This window comes from Rhinatrema bivittatum, chromosome 8, assembly GCF_901001135.1.
Source record: "Rhinatrema bivittatum chromosome 8, aRhiBiv1.1, whole genome shotgun sequence".
In the NCBI taxonomy this organism is placed as follows: domain Eukaryota; kingdom Metazoa; phylum Chordata; class Amphibia; order Gymnophiona; family Rhinatrematidae; genus Rhinatrema; species Rhinatrema bivittatum.
In genome coordinates this window covers 110,466,131-110,481,420 of record NC_042622.1, presented here as the reverse complement: position 1 = coordinate 110,481,420, position 15,290 = coordinate 110,466,131, and the positions used below count along the sequence as shown (strand labels likewise).

The 15,290-nt window shown below is 44.1% G+C and overlaps 1 protein-coding gene across 7 annotated transcripts in view; it reads left to right on the top strand.

Moving 5' to 3' along the window:
- Positions 1–15,290, top strand: part of GAPVD1 (GTPase activating protein and VPS9 domains 1) — a 223,688-nt gene that overhangs the window by 34,378 nt on the left and 174,020 nt on the right. For all 7 annotated transcript variants that reach the window (XM_029610988.1, XM_029610986.1, XM_029610985.1 and 4 more), the window contains one exon: positions 14,852–15,068. In XM_029610988.1, coding sequence (XP_029466848.1) covers positions 14,884–15,068 — 185 coding nt within the window. In that variant the 5' untranslated portion in view covers positions 14,852–14,883. The remainder of the gene's footprint in view (positions 1–14,851; positions 15,069–15,290) is intronic.

Sequence of the window (15,290 nt, the reverse complement as noted above, 5' to 3'; positions counted from 1 at the left end):
ATGCTTTGCACACTTTTATAACTTGTCCCACATTGTTTATGCACAACACAGTGTGAGTCCTTCTGCTGATTCTTGGTCCTCCTCTATTTTCTTGGCTTCCTTCACATTTCTGGTTATGTGCATTGCTTATATCCCTGCTTGCCATTCTAATGAATATTATCCTAGGTTGTTGTTTACAATAGCAGTACTCCTTTCTGAGACTTGCCCAGTATACCTAGTATTATATGAGAAAAATAATACTTTCATACTAGTCTCTTTGTTCTTCTTATCTTTACACCACTATTATGTAATTACTTGACTCTGAAAGATAACACATGTGGTCTTGTTACTATAAATTAGGTCCTTTTTATAACGCAGGTATCCTTACAGCTCAATTATAAGGCTAATGGATATCTAGTGAAACCTAGTCATGCTGCTGCTATTTGTTACTTAGAGAGTGCATGGCTATCTATGAGTCTCATTTACTTTAGTGGGAATCTAGAGGGATCACAATGCACACACAAGGTTAGTTGTTAGCCTACATACTTCAGCCCATTTGCCATAATCACTTCTCATGGTTCTGTCTTCACCTCTGGTACTTGGGTGTGCCACTCTTGTCATTTGTAAGTGGCACAAGAGGGAAATGATGTGTGCCTGAACAGAAAACCAACATGGAGAAAGGAAAATATGTCCCAGAGTCCTCTGTTTCCTTAGCCTGCCTGGGCTGAATGAACTCTAAGTGACTTATTGAGAATGACGTGCAGGTTTTTCAGGACATCTGGACAGACTGGCTCCAAGATGATGCTTATTCATAAGGTCATACAAGAAACCAACGATTGGAGCTTCAGGCACTATTCTCAGGAGTATCTATAAACACAGCCAAAGATGTGTTAACTACCTTGACCAGTAAGATTTTAACAGAACAAAGGACTATCTCGAGAGTCATGGTAAATGGGCCCCACCTCCTGGGAAAACTAATCAGGGCAGTTCAGAGATAGGTTGTCATGTCAACAGCATGATGTGACTATGTAAATGATTTGTTGGGCAGTCACACAAATCTCTAGAATCTTCTACCTTTGTTCAATATTGAATGTTATCTATAAAAGAAGGATCACTTCCTGTATATGATGAGATGCTTGTGGACAGTCTGTCAGAGGCATGGCATCAGCATCTCCCAAGAATACTTATACTGAATAATAAAAAAATTGTTTTTAATAAAAATCTAAGTGTTCTTGACTCCCTGGCCATAAGCGTCATAAAAATTGGCATGGCGCTTAACATTCCCATGCTGTTGAGAAACGTCAAGCGTTGGGAGATGCATCGCACAGACGCAAAAGTGCATTGATGGCCTCGAAATGGGTGCACGCTTCGACCTATGGATCCAAATTGGCGCCATTGATGCAGTCACAGTCATCGGCACAGTCATCGGCATTGATGCAGTCACAGGCGTTGAAAGCTAAGCCCTCCGATCAATGCAGGGTTGTGTCGAGCGGGACTGACGCCTCAGTGCCATTCTACCCACCCAACGCTAGGAGGCTTCGATGCAGTTGATGCAAGAGAAGAGATCGCACTTGGCACTGCCGGATATGCCACCTCCAAAGCACCTGGCGCCCCAGGCTGCAGAGCCTCACCAGAACAAGAAACGGCCTGCAGAGGGACTCCTAGGTGGTGGTCTTACTGAGGGTGCTTCTTGAATTGGGGTTTTCTGACATTGAGCCCCTCTGACACCTGTCTTCAGGCTCATTGGAGCGTGTGTTTTCGGACCTTTCCTCTATCTCCACAGTTACAGGAGCCCCTGTGGAAATGGCATAAGACTTCATGAGGGGAGGTACCGCATCTAGGGGCCACCTTCAGACATCCTCCGGGCGCCAGTCTCCACCAAGGGCATGGGCGACAGATGGGGTCAGGCAAGGCTACCCTAGCATTGCAGGCCATGTCTCAGATCTCCCAGATCCTTTCGCAGTTCTTTCATACCTTGGAGAATACAGAGGAGTGTCTGTCTATTCCTCCCTAGGACCGCCTCCTGCGACCAAATAAGTCGCCATCGCAATCTCCTGGGGAGGTTTCTCCAGCGAGGCACCACAGTGAGTATTCCCCCTACTTCGCTGCAATCGGACACAGCACTTGAGGCCTCCCCCTCCTATTCTCCAGGGTCCTCTCGGCGATCCCCTTGGTCCCACCTGAAGATCCGCAGGAACCTTCCTCTCCCCCGGAAGACCTTTCTTATTCAAAATTCTTAGAGAAGGTCAGGGCTCAGCTGGATATTGAAACAAAAAAGGTTCCGGACCCCCGCACAGAGGTTTTGGGAATTCTCAAAATATTTGAAGTTCCAGTGGAGCCCACTGGCTTGCCATCTCATGCTATCCTAGACGCCTTGATGGCAAAGACTTGAAATTCCCCATTCTTAGGTCAACCCACCTCTAGGAAGACTGATCTAAAGTTCAGGATGCGACAGTTGCCTTTATTACAGCATGGTGCAGCTCCCCCCATGCCTCCATGGTTGTAAAGTCCACAATGAAGCAGTCCAAGAAGACTCTCACCGCCACTCCAATTCGCCGGGCAGGGATTGTAAATATCTGGACGACTTTGGGAAGAGGGCATACCAGGCAGGCATGCTGAATGTGAAGATACAACAGCACCAATTTTATATTCAGTATCTTTACAAGTGCCTGCAGTCCTTGAAGCCCCCACCTTGTCTCCCTCGCAGCCATTTGCTGACCTGGAAGAAGGCCTGCGACATCTTCTGCGAACAATTTGAGGCCTTTGAAATGTTGGCTTGAACATCGGCAGGAGCAGTTGCAGCCCAAAGACTGGCTTGGTTGAGGGCTAGCGCCATTCGAGAGGATGTCCATGTAAAGCTCGCAGACCTTCCGTGCAAGGGAGACAACTCGTTTGGTGAAAAGCTGCAGGAAACAGTCTTCCAGTTAAAGGAGCAGAACGTGGCTGTCCTCTCTCTCACATCGCCGGGGGAGCAGCAGAGTGCAGGTAGATGGTACCCTTAAAGCTGCTATCTCCCTTATCAGCAAAGGCATCAGTTTCGGGTGTACCACCACCTACTGTGCACCTGTCTACCAGCTAAGAAGGCAACAGTCCTAGCAACTCCTAGCCATGGCAGGCCGCGAGGGCCTCGGCAGCAATGCCTGCCACAGCCCACTGAGCCCAAAAGCCAGCAGGATTTTTGAGCATAGTGGGGCCACCACTACAACCACCACTGGGAAGAAGAATATCACTTTTTCTACAGATCTTGGGCTGCGATCACCTCTGACCATTGGATGCTCAGCGCTGTCAAAGAAGGCTACTCTGTCAACTTCAGGGACAGACCCCTCCCTTCCACATCTGATCCTGTCCCCAGGGTTCCAACACGAGACGAGCCTGCTTCAGGACATAGTTCAAAACCACCTTCAACATCACTCGATTCAGCAGTTTCCCATTAACAGCAGAATGAGTGGTTTTACTCTTAATACTTCCTGATCCCCAAGGGGGGGGGGGGGGTAGTGCCCACCCTATCCTGGACTTACGGGCCCTCAACAAATTTTTGCAGAGGGAAAAGTTCAAGGTGACGTCTCAATTCAATTCTGCCTTTCCTGAAGCCCAGTGATTGGATTTGCTCGCTGGACCTCAAGGATGCTTGCTCCCACATTCCAATGCACCCTGCGTCCTGGCGTTACCTCTGTTTTCAAGTAAATGCCTGTCATTGCCAGTACAAAGTCCTCCCCTTTGGACTTTAGTTTGTGCCCAGAGTTTTTACGAAGTGGCAGGAAACTTGGGAAAATATGGCATTCAGCTGTTTCCATACCTGGAAAATTGGCTAATAGTTGCACCCAGTGCCGCCCAGTTGCACCGGCACCTGGTCTCGACAATCAAATGCCTAGAGGATCTGGGGCTCCTCATCAACTACAAGAAGTCTAGCCTCCAGCCCACACAGGTGCGTTAATAGACACTACGGTGGGAAGAGCATTTCTAACGTCTGACCAAGCCGAAATGCTACGAACCTTGGCAGCGCAGCTCACGTGCTGCAGGCACCCTTCTGCCTGTTGGATACTGACACTGTTAGGTCACATGGTAACGGCCATATAGTTGTTCTACGCACTCGCCTGCATATGCGACGTCTGCAATGGGGCCTCAAGCAGCAGTGGATTCAATTCGTCCATCCACTCTTTCGGACGGTGCGCTGCACCCTGTCCATGTGGAAGGAGCTAAGGTGGTGGTTGGCTGCAGCCACCCTAGTGACGGGAGTGTCATTCTGTTCTCCGACCCGTCAAGTCATTCTTACCACGGGCACTTCCACCAGGGGGTGGGGAGTGCACCTTGGACTGCTACAGCCACAAGTTCTCTGGTCACCGTGGGAGTGGTCTCAGCAGATCAATTTCCTGGAACTATGGGCCATAAGGAATGCCCTCTGCGTGTTTTGCCGCCTCATTTGCACCAAGGTAGTCATGATCCACACAGACAACCAAATGGCTATGTTCTACATCAGCAAAGAAGGAGGGTCCAGTTCTTTGAACCTATGCCAGGAAGCCGTTGCAATTCTAGAGTAGGCGGAGAAGCAATCGTTCTCCCTGTAGGCCATGTACCTCCCCAGTGGGACAAACACCAGGGTAGACAAACTGAGCAGAATTTTTCATCTTCACGAGTGGGCTCTGCACCAGAAGGTAACTAGCGAACTGTTCCGGGAGTGGGGCATGCCTTGCATGCATCTCTTCGTGACAGAGATCAACAGAAAGGTGGGCAACTTTTGCTCCATCTACCCCAGCAGGGAGAGATTCGCTCCGGATGTGTTTATCATTCCTCCGATTCCTCTGCTGTCACAGACGGTTCAGAAGTGCATGAAGGATGTCGCGGACCTCATCTTCATCGCCCCAGCGTGGCCCGGCAGCCCTGGTACACCTACCTAGTGCAACTCTCCGTGGCACCTCCACTCCTCCTACTAGACAGAGAGGACCTTCTGACCCCTGACGATGGAACACTTCTTCACCTCTGTTCATTTCAGGAGAGCCGTTTTCAAATCAACCTCCTGGAGCTGAGAACAATTAGACATGCCTTATCATTCAGGCATCTCCTCCAGGGAAAGAGCATCCTGACTTGTAAAACATGGCAACTTGGTTGTCTATCAGGAAACATGGAGAAGCGGGATCTTAAGTCTTCTCTGCCAAGAAATCCTGAAGATCTGGAGTAAGGCGGAAAAGAATAGGGCTGCTTGTAGGCCACCTGTGCTCTGGGTATATCCAGTACTCTGGCAGATCAACTGAGCAGAGTGTTTCGGCCACACGAGTGGTCTCTGCAGCAATCTGTGACTGATTAAGTGTTCAGCTTGTAGGGTTTACAATTTGTGAACCTATTTGCATTACAACAGAACACAAAATGAAATCAATTTTTTGCAATTTTGCCAAGTGATCACAGACTGGCTCAGGATGCTTTCCTCCTCGACTGGGGGGTCAAAGCCTCATGTATGCTTTTCCACCAATACCACTCATTGCCAAAACTGTGCAGCAAGTCCTTCAGGATCGGGCTCATCTGATCCTCATAGCCCCAGCATGGCCCAAACAGATCTGGTATGCATATCTTATACACATTTCCAGCAGTCCTCTCATATATCTGAGAACAGACCCTGCATTATGAACTCAGGAAGATAGGTTGGGTTGATAAAGCATCCCATCTGCTCTTAAGCTAACAGCTTTGATATTGAGCACTCAGTGATTACAGATCTCCACGTACCTGCAGACATTGTGGATAATAACTAGTCTCATCTAGAAAGCCTTTAAATGGAATAGGTATTCCAAATGGTACCAACAGAATGCTTTAGACAATTTCTCTTGTGAAGCCCAACACCTGCTAAAATACGTGCTCTATCTTTCTCACTTAGGTCTTGCCACCTCTTTGGTGCAATGCACCTCAGTGCTATAGCAGCTTACCATACATTAGTGGACAAGAAACTGATCTCTACTCATCTGCTGATATCTCGTTTTCTGAAAAGTCTCTGGCAGGTCAAGCTCCCAGTGCAAAAACCCACCTGTTTCATAGGTCCTAAATGTGGTCCTTTCCAAATTATTGAAGCCTTCTTTTGAGCCATTGAAGTCTGCTTCTCTTAAATGCTTAACATGGAATGTAATGTTCCTTGTCGTGGTGACCCTGGCCATAATATTTGCCTCCAAGCTCTTGTCCACTATCCTTCATATATGCAATTCTTCCACAACAGGTTGGTTCTTTGTAGTTGCCCAAAATGGCAGGCAAAAGTAGTCTTGGCTTGTCATATCATTCAGTCCATTGTGTTATCTACTTTCTTTCCAAGGCCTTAAGCGCATGAAGGCAAAAATGCCCTCCATACTTTGGATTGCAGACAGGCCTTAGCATATTTACAAAAGAACACAGCTGTTGTCAAACCTCTCAGCTATTTGTTTCATATGACTAGAGTAGGCTAGGGATAACAGTTGCCAAACATATTCTATCTAGCTGGCTGGCTGAGTATATTCACCACTGCTACACCTTAGTAGGGTTGTAAGTCACAGACTCTATAAAAGCTCATCAAGTGAGCATCTTCCATTGCTCATCTTCGAGAAGTACCCATTGAGGATATTTGTAAAACTGCAATTTGGTCTTTATTTCATATCTTTACCTCCCAGTACTGTCTTGATAACCTCTCAAAGACTAACAGTAAATTTGGACAAGTAGTTTTGCGGAATCTCTTCTTGCTGTAGTCCACTCTCCATGGTGGTGGTGGGGTTGCTTTTGAAGAAAATGCTGCACTGCAACGCTCAGCTTGGTTTCCCACATATAATGGCTAATTCATCTGCTTATCGATGGAAAAGTCAAGCCTGCTTACCTTAAATGATGTTTTCCTTAGATATCGGGATGATTTAGCCATGGAATGTCCGCCTGTCTCCTGGACTGTTGACTATATAGCTGGATTTAGTTCTGATACTGGTTAAAGATGCTCACAAGGCAACACCCATACGAAGCAAAGCTCTACTAGCAAGGAGAGACAATTCCGTTCAGTGCCACTGGATGATGTCACCCACATGTAGTAGCTTATTTATCCTGCTATTTACGGGAAACACAGTTTACAGTAAGCAAACTTGCTTTATTAACCAAGTAGACTTGGGAAAGCCAGTACTTATCCCTGGGAGTGAGATACAAGAAATTGATCAACTTATTGGGGATGTACTGGGTACTTGTGACCTGGACTGGCTACTCTATGAAACAGAATGTTGGGCTCAGTGGACCTTAGTCTGTCCCAGCATGGCTGTTCTTGTGTTCTTAAATGTAAGGTAATTAGGAAAACCAGGTTAAGGACAAGGGCCTTTTCTATGACAACTCTCCTATACTGTGGAATACATTCCTGATGGACATAAAGCAAAAGTTAAATTAAGGAAGGACAGAAAAGGAGGAGGAGTGGCTCTTTATGTAAAAAACAATATCCAAGCATCTGAGCTGCAAAGAAGAAGCATTATGGGCCTTCCTAAAAAAAGATGGGGCATCCATTTTTATTGGAGTTGTTTACAGGCTTCCAAATCAAATGGAAGAACTTGACAGAGATCTGGTTGAAGACATCCAAAAGATGGGAAAGAAAGGAGAAGTGATTGTTGGAGATTTTAATCTGCTGGATGTAGACTCTACAGTAGTAGAGAGATAGTGGATGCCCTGCAAGGGGCTCTGTTCAAACAAATGGTAATGGAACACACGAAGGAGGGAGCTATACTCGATTTAGTGCTCACTAACAGAGATAATGTCTCAAATGCCTGGGTGGGTGCCCACCTCAGCACCAGTGATCATCAAACGGTAAGGTTTCATATCACAAATAGGATACGGAGAAGTTGCACGAAGACCCGAGTTTTGCAGTTCAAAAACACGGACTTTGTTGAAATGGGGAAGTACCTGGAGGAAGAACTAGAAGGCTGGGAGAAAATGAGAGATGTGGAACAACAGTGGGTCAAACTAAAAGGAGCAATTACCAAGGCAACTAATTGATATGTTAGAAAAATAAAGAAAAGCAAGAGAAAAATGAAACCTATCTGGTTTTCAAGAGGTGGATGATAAAATAAAAGCTAAAAGAACAGCGTTTAAGAAATATGGAGGATCACAAGGAAGAATATCTGGTGGAACTGAGGAGAGGAAGAAAGTAATCAAGAAAGCAAAAAGTCAAGCGAAAGAAAGGGTTGCCAAAGAGGTAAAGCAAGGTGACAAAACATTTTTTCAGATACATCAGAGAAAGGAGAAAAGTCCAAAGTGGTATAGTGAAATTGAAAGGGGAAAAGGTTCAATGTGTGGAGAGAGATGAAGAAATGGCAGAAATATTAAACACATACTTCAGTTCGGTGTTCACTAAAGAGGATCCTGGAGAAGGACTGTCGCTAGTTAACAAGAAACTGGAGGGGAGGGAAGTAGATGAAACTTCATTTACAGAAGAGAGTGTATGGGAAGAGCTAGGAAAACTGAAAGTGGACAAAGCCATGGGGCCTGATAAGGTTCATCCCAGGATACTGAGGGAGCTCAGAGATGTGCTGGCGGGTCAGCTGTGTGACCTGTTTAACAAATCCCTAGAAATGGGAATGGTACCGAGTGATTAGAGAAGAGCAGCGGTGGTCCCGCTTCACAAAAGTGGGAGCAGAGAGGAGGCTGGAAACTACAGTTCAGTTAGCCTCACCTCAGTGGTGGGAAAAGTAATGGAGTCTCTGCTGAAAGAAAGGATAGTGAACTATCTATAGTCAGAAGAATTGCTGGACCAGAGGCAGCATGGATTCACCAGGGGGAAGGTCCTGTCAGACAAATCTGATTGACTTTTTTGATTGGGTGACTAGGGAATTGGATTGAGGAAGAGCGCTCGATGTCATCTACTTGGATTTCAGCAAAGCTTTTGATACAGTCCCGCACAGGAGGCTTGTGAATAAAATGAGAAGCTTAGGAGTGAGTGCCAAGGTGATGGCCTGGATTGCAAACTGGTTGATGGACAGAAGACAATGTGTGATGGTAAATGCAACTTACTCTGAAGAGAGTGGTGTTAAGCGGAGTGCCGCAAATATCTGTGTTGGAACCAGTCCTATTCAATATCTTTGTGAGCGACATTGCGGACGGGATAGAAGGTAAGGTTTGTCTTTTTGCGGACGATATTAAGATCTGCAACAGAGTGGACATGCCGGAAGAGGTGGAGAGAAAGACGGGATTTAAGGAAGTTGGAAGAGTGGTTGAAGATATGGCAGCTGAGATTCAATCCCTAGACGTGCAGAGTCATGCATATGGGGTGTGGAAATCCGAAAGAACTGTATTTGATGGGGGGTGAAGGGCTGATGTGCATGGAACAGGAGAGAGACCTTGGGGTGATAGTGTCTAACGATCTGAAGTCGGCGAAATAATGTGATAAGGCGATAGCTAAAGCCAGAAGAATGTTGGGCTGCATAGAGAGAGGAATATCTAGTAAGAAAAAAGAAGTGATGGTCCTCTTGTACCAGGGCCTTGGTAAGGCCTCACCTGAAGTACTGTGTTCAGTTCTGGAGACCATATCTCTAAAGGGACAGAGACAGGGTGGAGGTAGTCCAGAGAAGGGCGACCAAAAAAGTGGATGGTCTTCATAAAATGACTTATGAGGAGAGATTGAAGAACTTAAATATGTATACCCTGGAGGAGAGGAGGAACAGGGGTGATATATACAAACTTTCAGATACTTGAAAGGTTTTAATGATCCATGGTCAACAACAAACCTTTTCCGTTGGAAAAAAATCAGTAGAACGAGGGCTCACGATTTGAAACTCCAGGGAGGAAGACTCAGAACCAATGTCAGGAAGTATTTCTTCACGGAGAGGGTGGTGGATGCCTGGAATGCCCTTCTGGACGAAGTGGTGAAGACTAAAACTGTGAAGCATTTCAAAGGGGCATGGGATAAACACTGTGGATCCATAAAGGCTAGAGGATGGGAATGAAGAGAAGAGCCATGGGGGTGGCTTGCTGGACTGGTGGCTACTACCTGGTGATTACTACCCTTACTCAATAAGCCTTCACACGGTTAATGCAACTCCAACATTGATCTCTGCTTCAACGGCAAGGGGAAACATGGAAAAGAGGATTTTCATTCAGACAACAATCAACAAGGACTGAACTACACAGTCTGGGTAAACAAATAAGCGTGGGGGTAGCTTGCTTATTGCAGCGGTTACTACCCTTAACCATTACGCCTTACGATTCACCTTTGATGCAACTCTAACATTACTCTCTGCATCAACGGCAGGGGGTGGCAGGAAATTCGAATCAAATAGTTACCAACAAGGGCCCTGAACTTGGTGGTCGGTGAAACAGATGAGTACGGGAAAATAAGTGTGGGAGCTTGCTGGGCAGACTAGATGGGCTGTTTTGGTCTTTTTTTTATGTCATTTCTATGTTTCTATGTTTCATTTTCACCAAAAAGTGAATTAGGTTCTTTCCCTTAAGTTTGGTTAAGTTATGCAATTTTTTTTTTGGGTAGTTCCATTTATAGCTTCCTGTAGCCATTAGTGTACTTATTTGTTTTTTGTGTGAATTATTATGAATGTATATACAACTATGTTTTAATTCATTTACTTGATTTTTTAGTTCTAATTTATTCTTAAGATTTGTTTTTATGATTATGCTATATTGTCTCTTTCATCTGTTTAAGTATCTTAATTTTGCACATTGCTTTAGGCATTCTTAATACAATCAGGAAGGCAGGTTAGAAATATTTTAAATTCATTCCATTTAAATCATTGACCTTGTCTGGTATAGTGGTGCCATCCTTAGGAAAAATATTCCAAAACACAAAAGTCAGAAATTTTGATTGGTGCTATAAAATACTAAACATGTTCTTCAGACGCAGTGAACTGTGAGATTAATTCTGTAATTAGTACCAGGGGGTTTTGTCCATATTAACTATGAGACGACATCTCTTAAAACCTTGCAAGAGCTTATGATGTACAATAAATTATCTTTACCTCTTTTTGAACGTTTTTTAGTTCTCTCTAATATTTTTAAGCATTTTCAATATGAATAATATAAATATGAATGTTTAACCTGTAAACTGTTGTGACCTAGTGATTCTCACATGGAAGGATGGTATACAAAACATCAATAAATAAAATAAATATATAACAAATATTCTAAATTTAGACAATATTATAGATCTGGAATAAGGACAGGACAGCCAAGAGAATACCATACTATTGATTTTAAGTCATTTTCAGTATTTCAGGTCTTGGGACAGGAGTATCTTCTCATTGCAAAATGTAAATTTGCAGATTGTAGGAGGATGAGAGCAGTGGTAGTAACATAAACGTTTTCCTCCTGGTTGGCTGATTTTATTTTTTTAAGTGAATTAGGCCAGCTTTATAAAAACACAGCATCTCCTCTTGATGCAGTATCTAACATCATATTGGGTGGAGTATGTCCTGCTTTTTCTCATGCCTTTTCTATGACTCATTCAGCTCCAAGCCACTGCCTGGGAGAGAGGCAGGAGCTTGCCACCTCACCCAGGTAAACCTGAAGAGTTTGATAGTCCTGTTATCCCATTGCATGCATGGAGTTGCAGTTCTGATTTCCCTAAGAAAAGTAGGACTACAGCTCCCATCATGCGTATAGTGCGGTAAAACCAAAACTGAATCAGGTTGACTTGGGTCAGGCAGCAACCCTGAAACTCCCAAAGGAATTGCATGAGAAACGCACTTTGGACTTATGCACCCGGATGTGATAGATGCACTTTTGAATTTGGGTTCTTGTATTATATCATGTTTGCGTAGCATTTATATGCTCTGGAATTCATTGCCAGAGGATGTGGTTACAGCAGTTAGTGTAACTGGGTTTAAGAAAGGTTTGGATACCGTATTTTTTGCACTATAAGACGCACCTGACCATAGAACGCACCTAGGATTTAGAGGAGGAAAATAAGAAAAAAAAAATTCTGTCCCCATGATGGGCTCTGTACAGAGCTTTCCCCTGGTGGCCATCTGTGGGATATTTTTTTGGTTTTGGTTTTTATAGTAAGGCAGAGAACATCCACACAGGTACTCACACTCACTTGTTTTCTCTCCCTCACATACATACATAGGCTCTTTCACACTCACTAGCTCTCTCCCCCATTCAACTCACTGGCTGTCCCTCACATATACACATACCCACAGACAATCACACACTCGGACTCTCTCCCTCATACACACAGCTCTCGCACACCAGTTATTTTAAACTTTCATGACTGCTCCAAAGTTCAATAATAAATAGTCAGAGCTATATTACAATGATTAGGAGAGCAATTTGCTCCTAATATTTCAACAGGTAGCCACTTAATCAGCGCAGGCAGTAATTCTATTTGCTGGTCTGTGTCATGTGTCCTCCATCCCAGGCAATATATCACCCCCATGACCCTCCAATACATCCAAACAAATTAGAAGGAAATGGCACCAACCACAAGGAGTGAAGTTCTTACTTTGGACTGCAAGTGAGGTCAACAATTGACCATGTATCATTCTCCACCGGCAGAGCCTGAGCTCCCCGCCGGTCCCGGGGTGCATCTCCCTGCGAAGATCAGTGTGGCGCAGGTCAGTCATCACCTGTTTTGAATCACGTGGGCTACGGAGGCCCCTCCAGTTCAAACAGCTCCCTGCCGGGCTGCTGTTCCCGGGGTGTATCCCACTGCGAAGGCCAGTGCAGCGCAGGTCAAATGCCAGCCGTCTGAACTGGAGGGGCCTCCGTAGCCCACGCGGTTCAAACAGCTGATGTCTGACCTGCGCCACGCCGACCCTCGCAGCAAGATGCACCCCGGGAACAGCAGACCGGCAGGGAGCTCAAGTTCTGCAGGCAGAAGACGACACACCTGCGCCACCATGCTGATTGGGCTGAGTTGGGAGGAGGCGGGGGACGGCGCGCAAGAGGCAGAGACGCTACATTCGCTCCATAAAACGCACAAATATTTTCCCCCCATTTTTTGGGGGAAAAAAGTGCGTCTTATGGAGCGAAAAATACAGTAAGTTCCTAGAGGAAAAGTCCATAAACTGCTATTACGGTAATTAATAAACAGTAGTAGCTTGTGATTTATCTAAAGTTTGGGTACTTGCCAGGTACTTGTGACTTGGATTGGCCACTATTAGAAACAGGATACTGGGCTTGATGGACCCTTGGTCTGACCCAGTATGCACATCTTGTTATGTTCTTATATGCTGCTATTTTGGTCTTTAAATGAGCTTTAGACTTTATTATAAGAAATTGGTGATGATTGTACTTCTGGATGGCAAGCTTTTCCTGGAACCTCAAAAGTTTGTTACAGATCTCATTATGTTCCCAAAGAAAATGTGCTTTTTAGTTTGCTTCCCCTGTGCATTTTTCTTCATAAATGGAATCCCTTGTTAACACAGTTGAGCAAGGCAAGGAGGCTGCTTGGAAGAATACTTTACAATTCAATTTTGGTTTTATTGGACCATAAAGCCAGCTTTGTTTTTAGCACAAACATGAAGTAGGATTTGCTGCACTTTTATACCAGGATTTTCAGAAGAATTGTCAAAGAGCTTATATAATATACCTTTATATGCTACAATGACAGAGGAGGCTATCGCAATACTGATGTTGAAGCACATCATCAAAACTGAAAGTTATGGTTTAGTATATGACCCTTGTAAAGCAAAGATAAGCTTCATACAATGTCTTTTGATTTGTCCTGATTGTCATCAGTAGGCTTCTGCTTTTTGCTTTCCACTCAACTGAGTCTTATCAGATCACCAGCAGCTTTGCTTGTTTTCTTCTTTATTTGATCCCATTTCTAAGCTAAATACTGCAGTGACCACCAAGAAGGCAGGATGCTGCTTATTTACGAGATGCTTCAGTGCTATTGTCTATATGTTACCTGGCTCTACCCTGCTCTGGGGCTGAAAGTGCTGCTCCCAGCCTAGTCAGCCAAGAAGCAGCAACCTAAACTAGGCTCCTGCATTTCAGTATAGACAGGCCTTCAGTTTAGTACTGATACTTTCTAAAATCAAAGGCAGAGCTAAAAAACTTTCCTATATTTCTCACTGTGAAAAACAAACACTGGTTTGGGGGGTTGGTCTAGAATACAGAGAAATCTTTGTGTTCAAGCAGAGCATTTTTTTTTTAATCAAATACATTTAGTTCCTTGTTAGGAATTTGTGGGATGACTTTTTACATTTATACAAAAGATACTTTTGAAAAACAAATGTGCAAGTTGAATCAGAATTTTGGAACATACAATGCACATTAAAACACTGAAGAATTAGAATTTGTAAGAGTTTATACAATTATCAGTGGCATAGAAAAGGAAATGTGCTGCACTCGTGTGGGAGACCGAAGCAAGCACACCGAGCCTTTCCTTAAATTCTGGAGTATGGTGTTTTCCCCTCCATAGGAATAACATTCTTAACCCTGCTCTGAGACATAGCCCTCCAAATTATTTTTTGAACTCTCTTAATTTGGAGGTGATAGATCACAATTCATTAACATGTCATATACAGCTCCCTGAAATGGATCTCCTCTTTCATATTGACTGTTGTATATGTCTAGACATCTTGATCCAAAGAGGATTCTATTTTCTTTCATTCTGTAGTCTTTGCTATTCACCTGATTTGTTTCTTGCACAATAATGTATTTTGCCCTCTAGACAGCTCAGTTCACCATATTTTCATCTGGCTGTATAGTTCATAAAATTGCTGTTTGTCTTCATGCTGATAGACCAATGGAAGAGTCATGGAGGACTTCCATATCCAGTCCTTGTCTCATCATTCCCTATAGATTAGCGTGTTACATTGCTTGCATTTGCTACTTGTTATAATAGCCTGAATTGGCGTAAGTTTTTTGAAATATCTTATTTTATGTTGAAGGGATTGAACATTTGAATACTCTGTACTGGACTGATGAATCTCTGTTGTGTTTGTAGTAAGCTCTCTGCGACCCCTTTGGAGACTGAAGATGGTGAAGTTAGATATTCACACCCTGGCTCATCACCTCAAGCAGGAACGACTGTATGTAAACTCAGAAAAGCAGCTGATTCAGCGACTCAATGCCGAGGTGCTGAAGACAGCAGAGAAACTGTATCACACATCATGGATATCTAAGCAGCAAAGGATTAACTTGGATAGGCTTATCATAACAAGGTGATTGATTGCTTGCGAACCTAGGAACTGCAGTCTTAAAATTGAAAACTGAAAGTTAAATGAACTGTGCAACAATCTTAGCTGCGTGGAGTGATTGGTTATTAGGGGAATGGAAGAGAAAGTCAGAGAAGTTTCAGTTCAGCAGATTATTTAGTTACTATGGGTTCTTGGATTTTGTATTATTTTAATATTTACAGGTTGTTGAAGATGGAATTGAAAAGT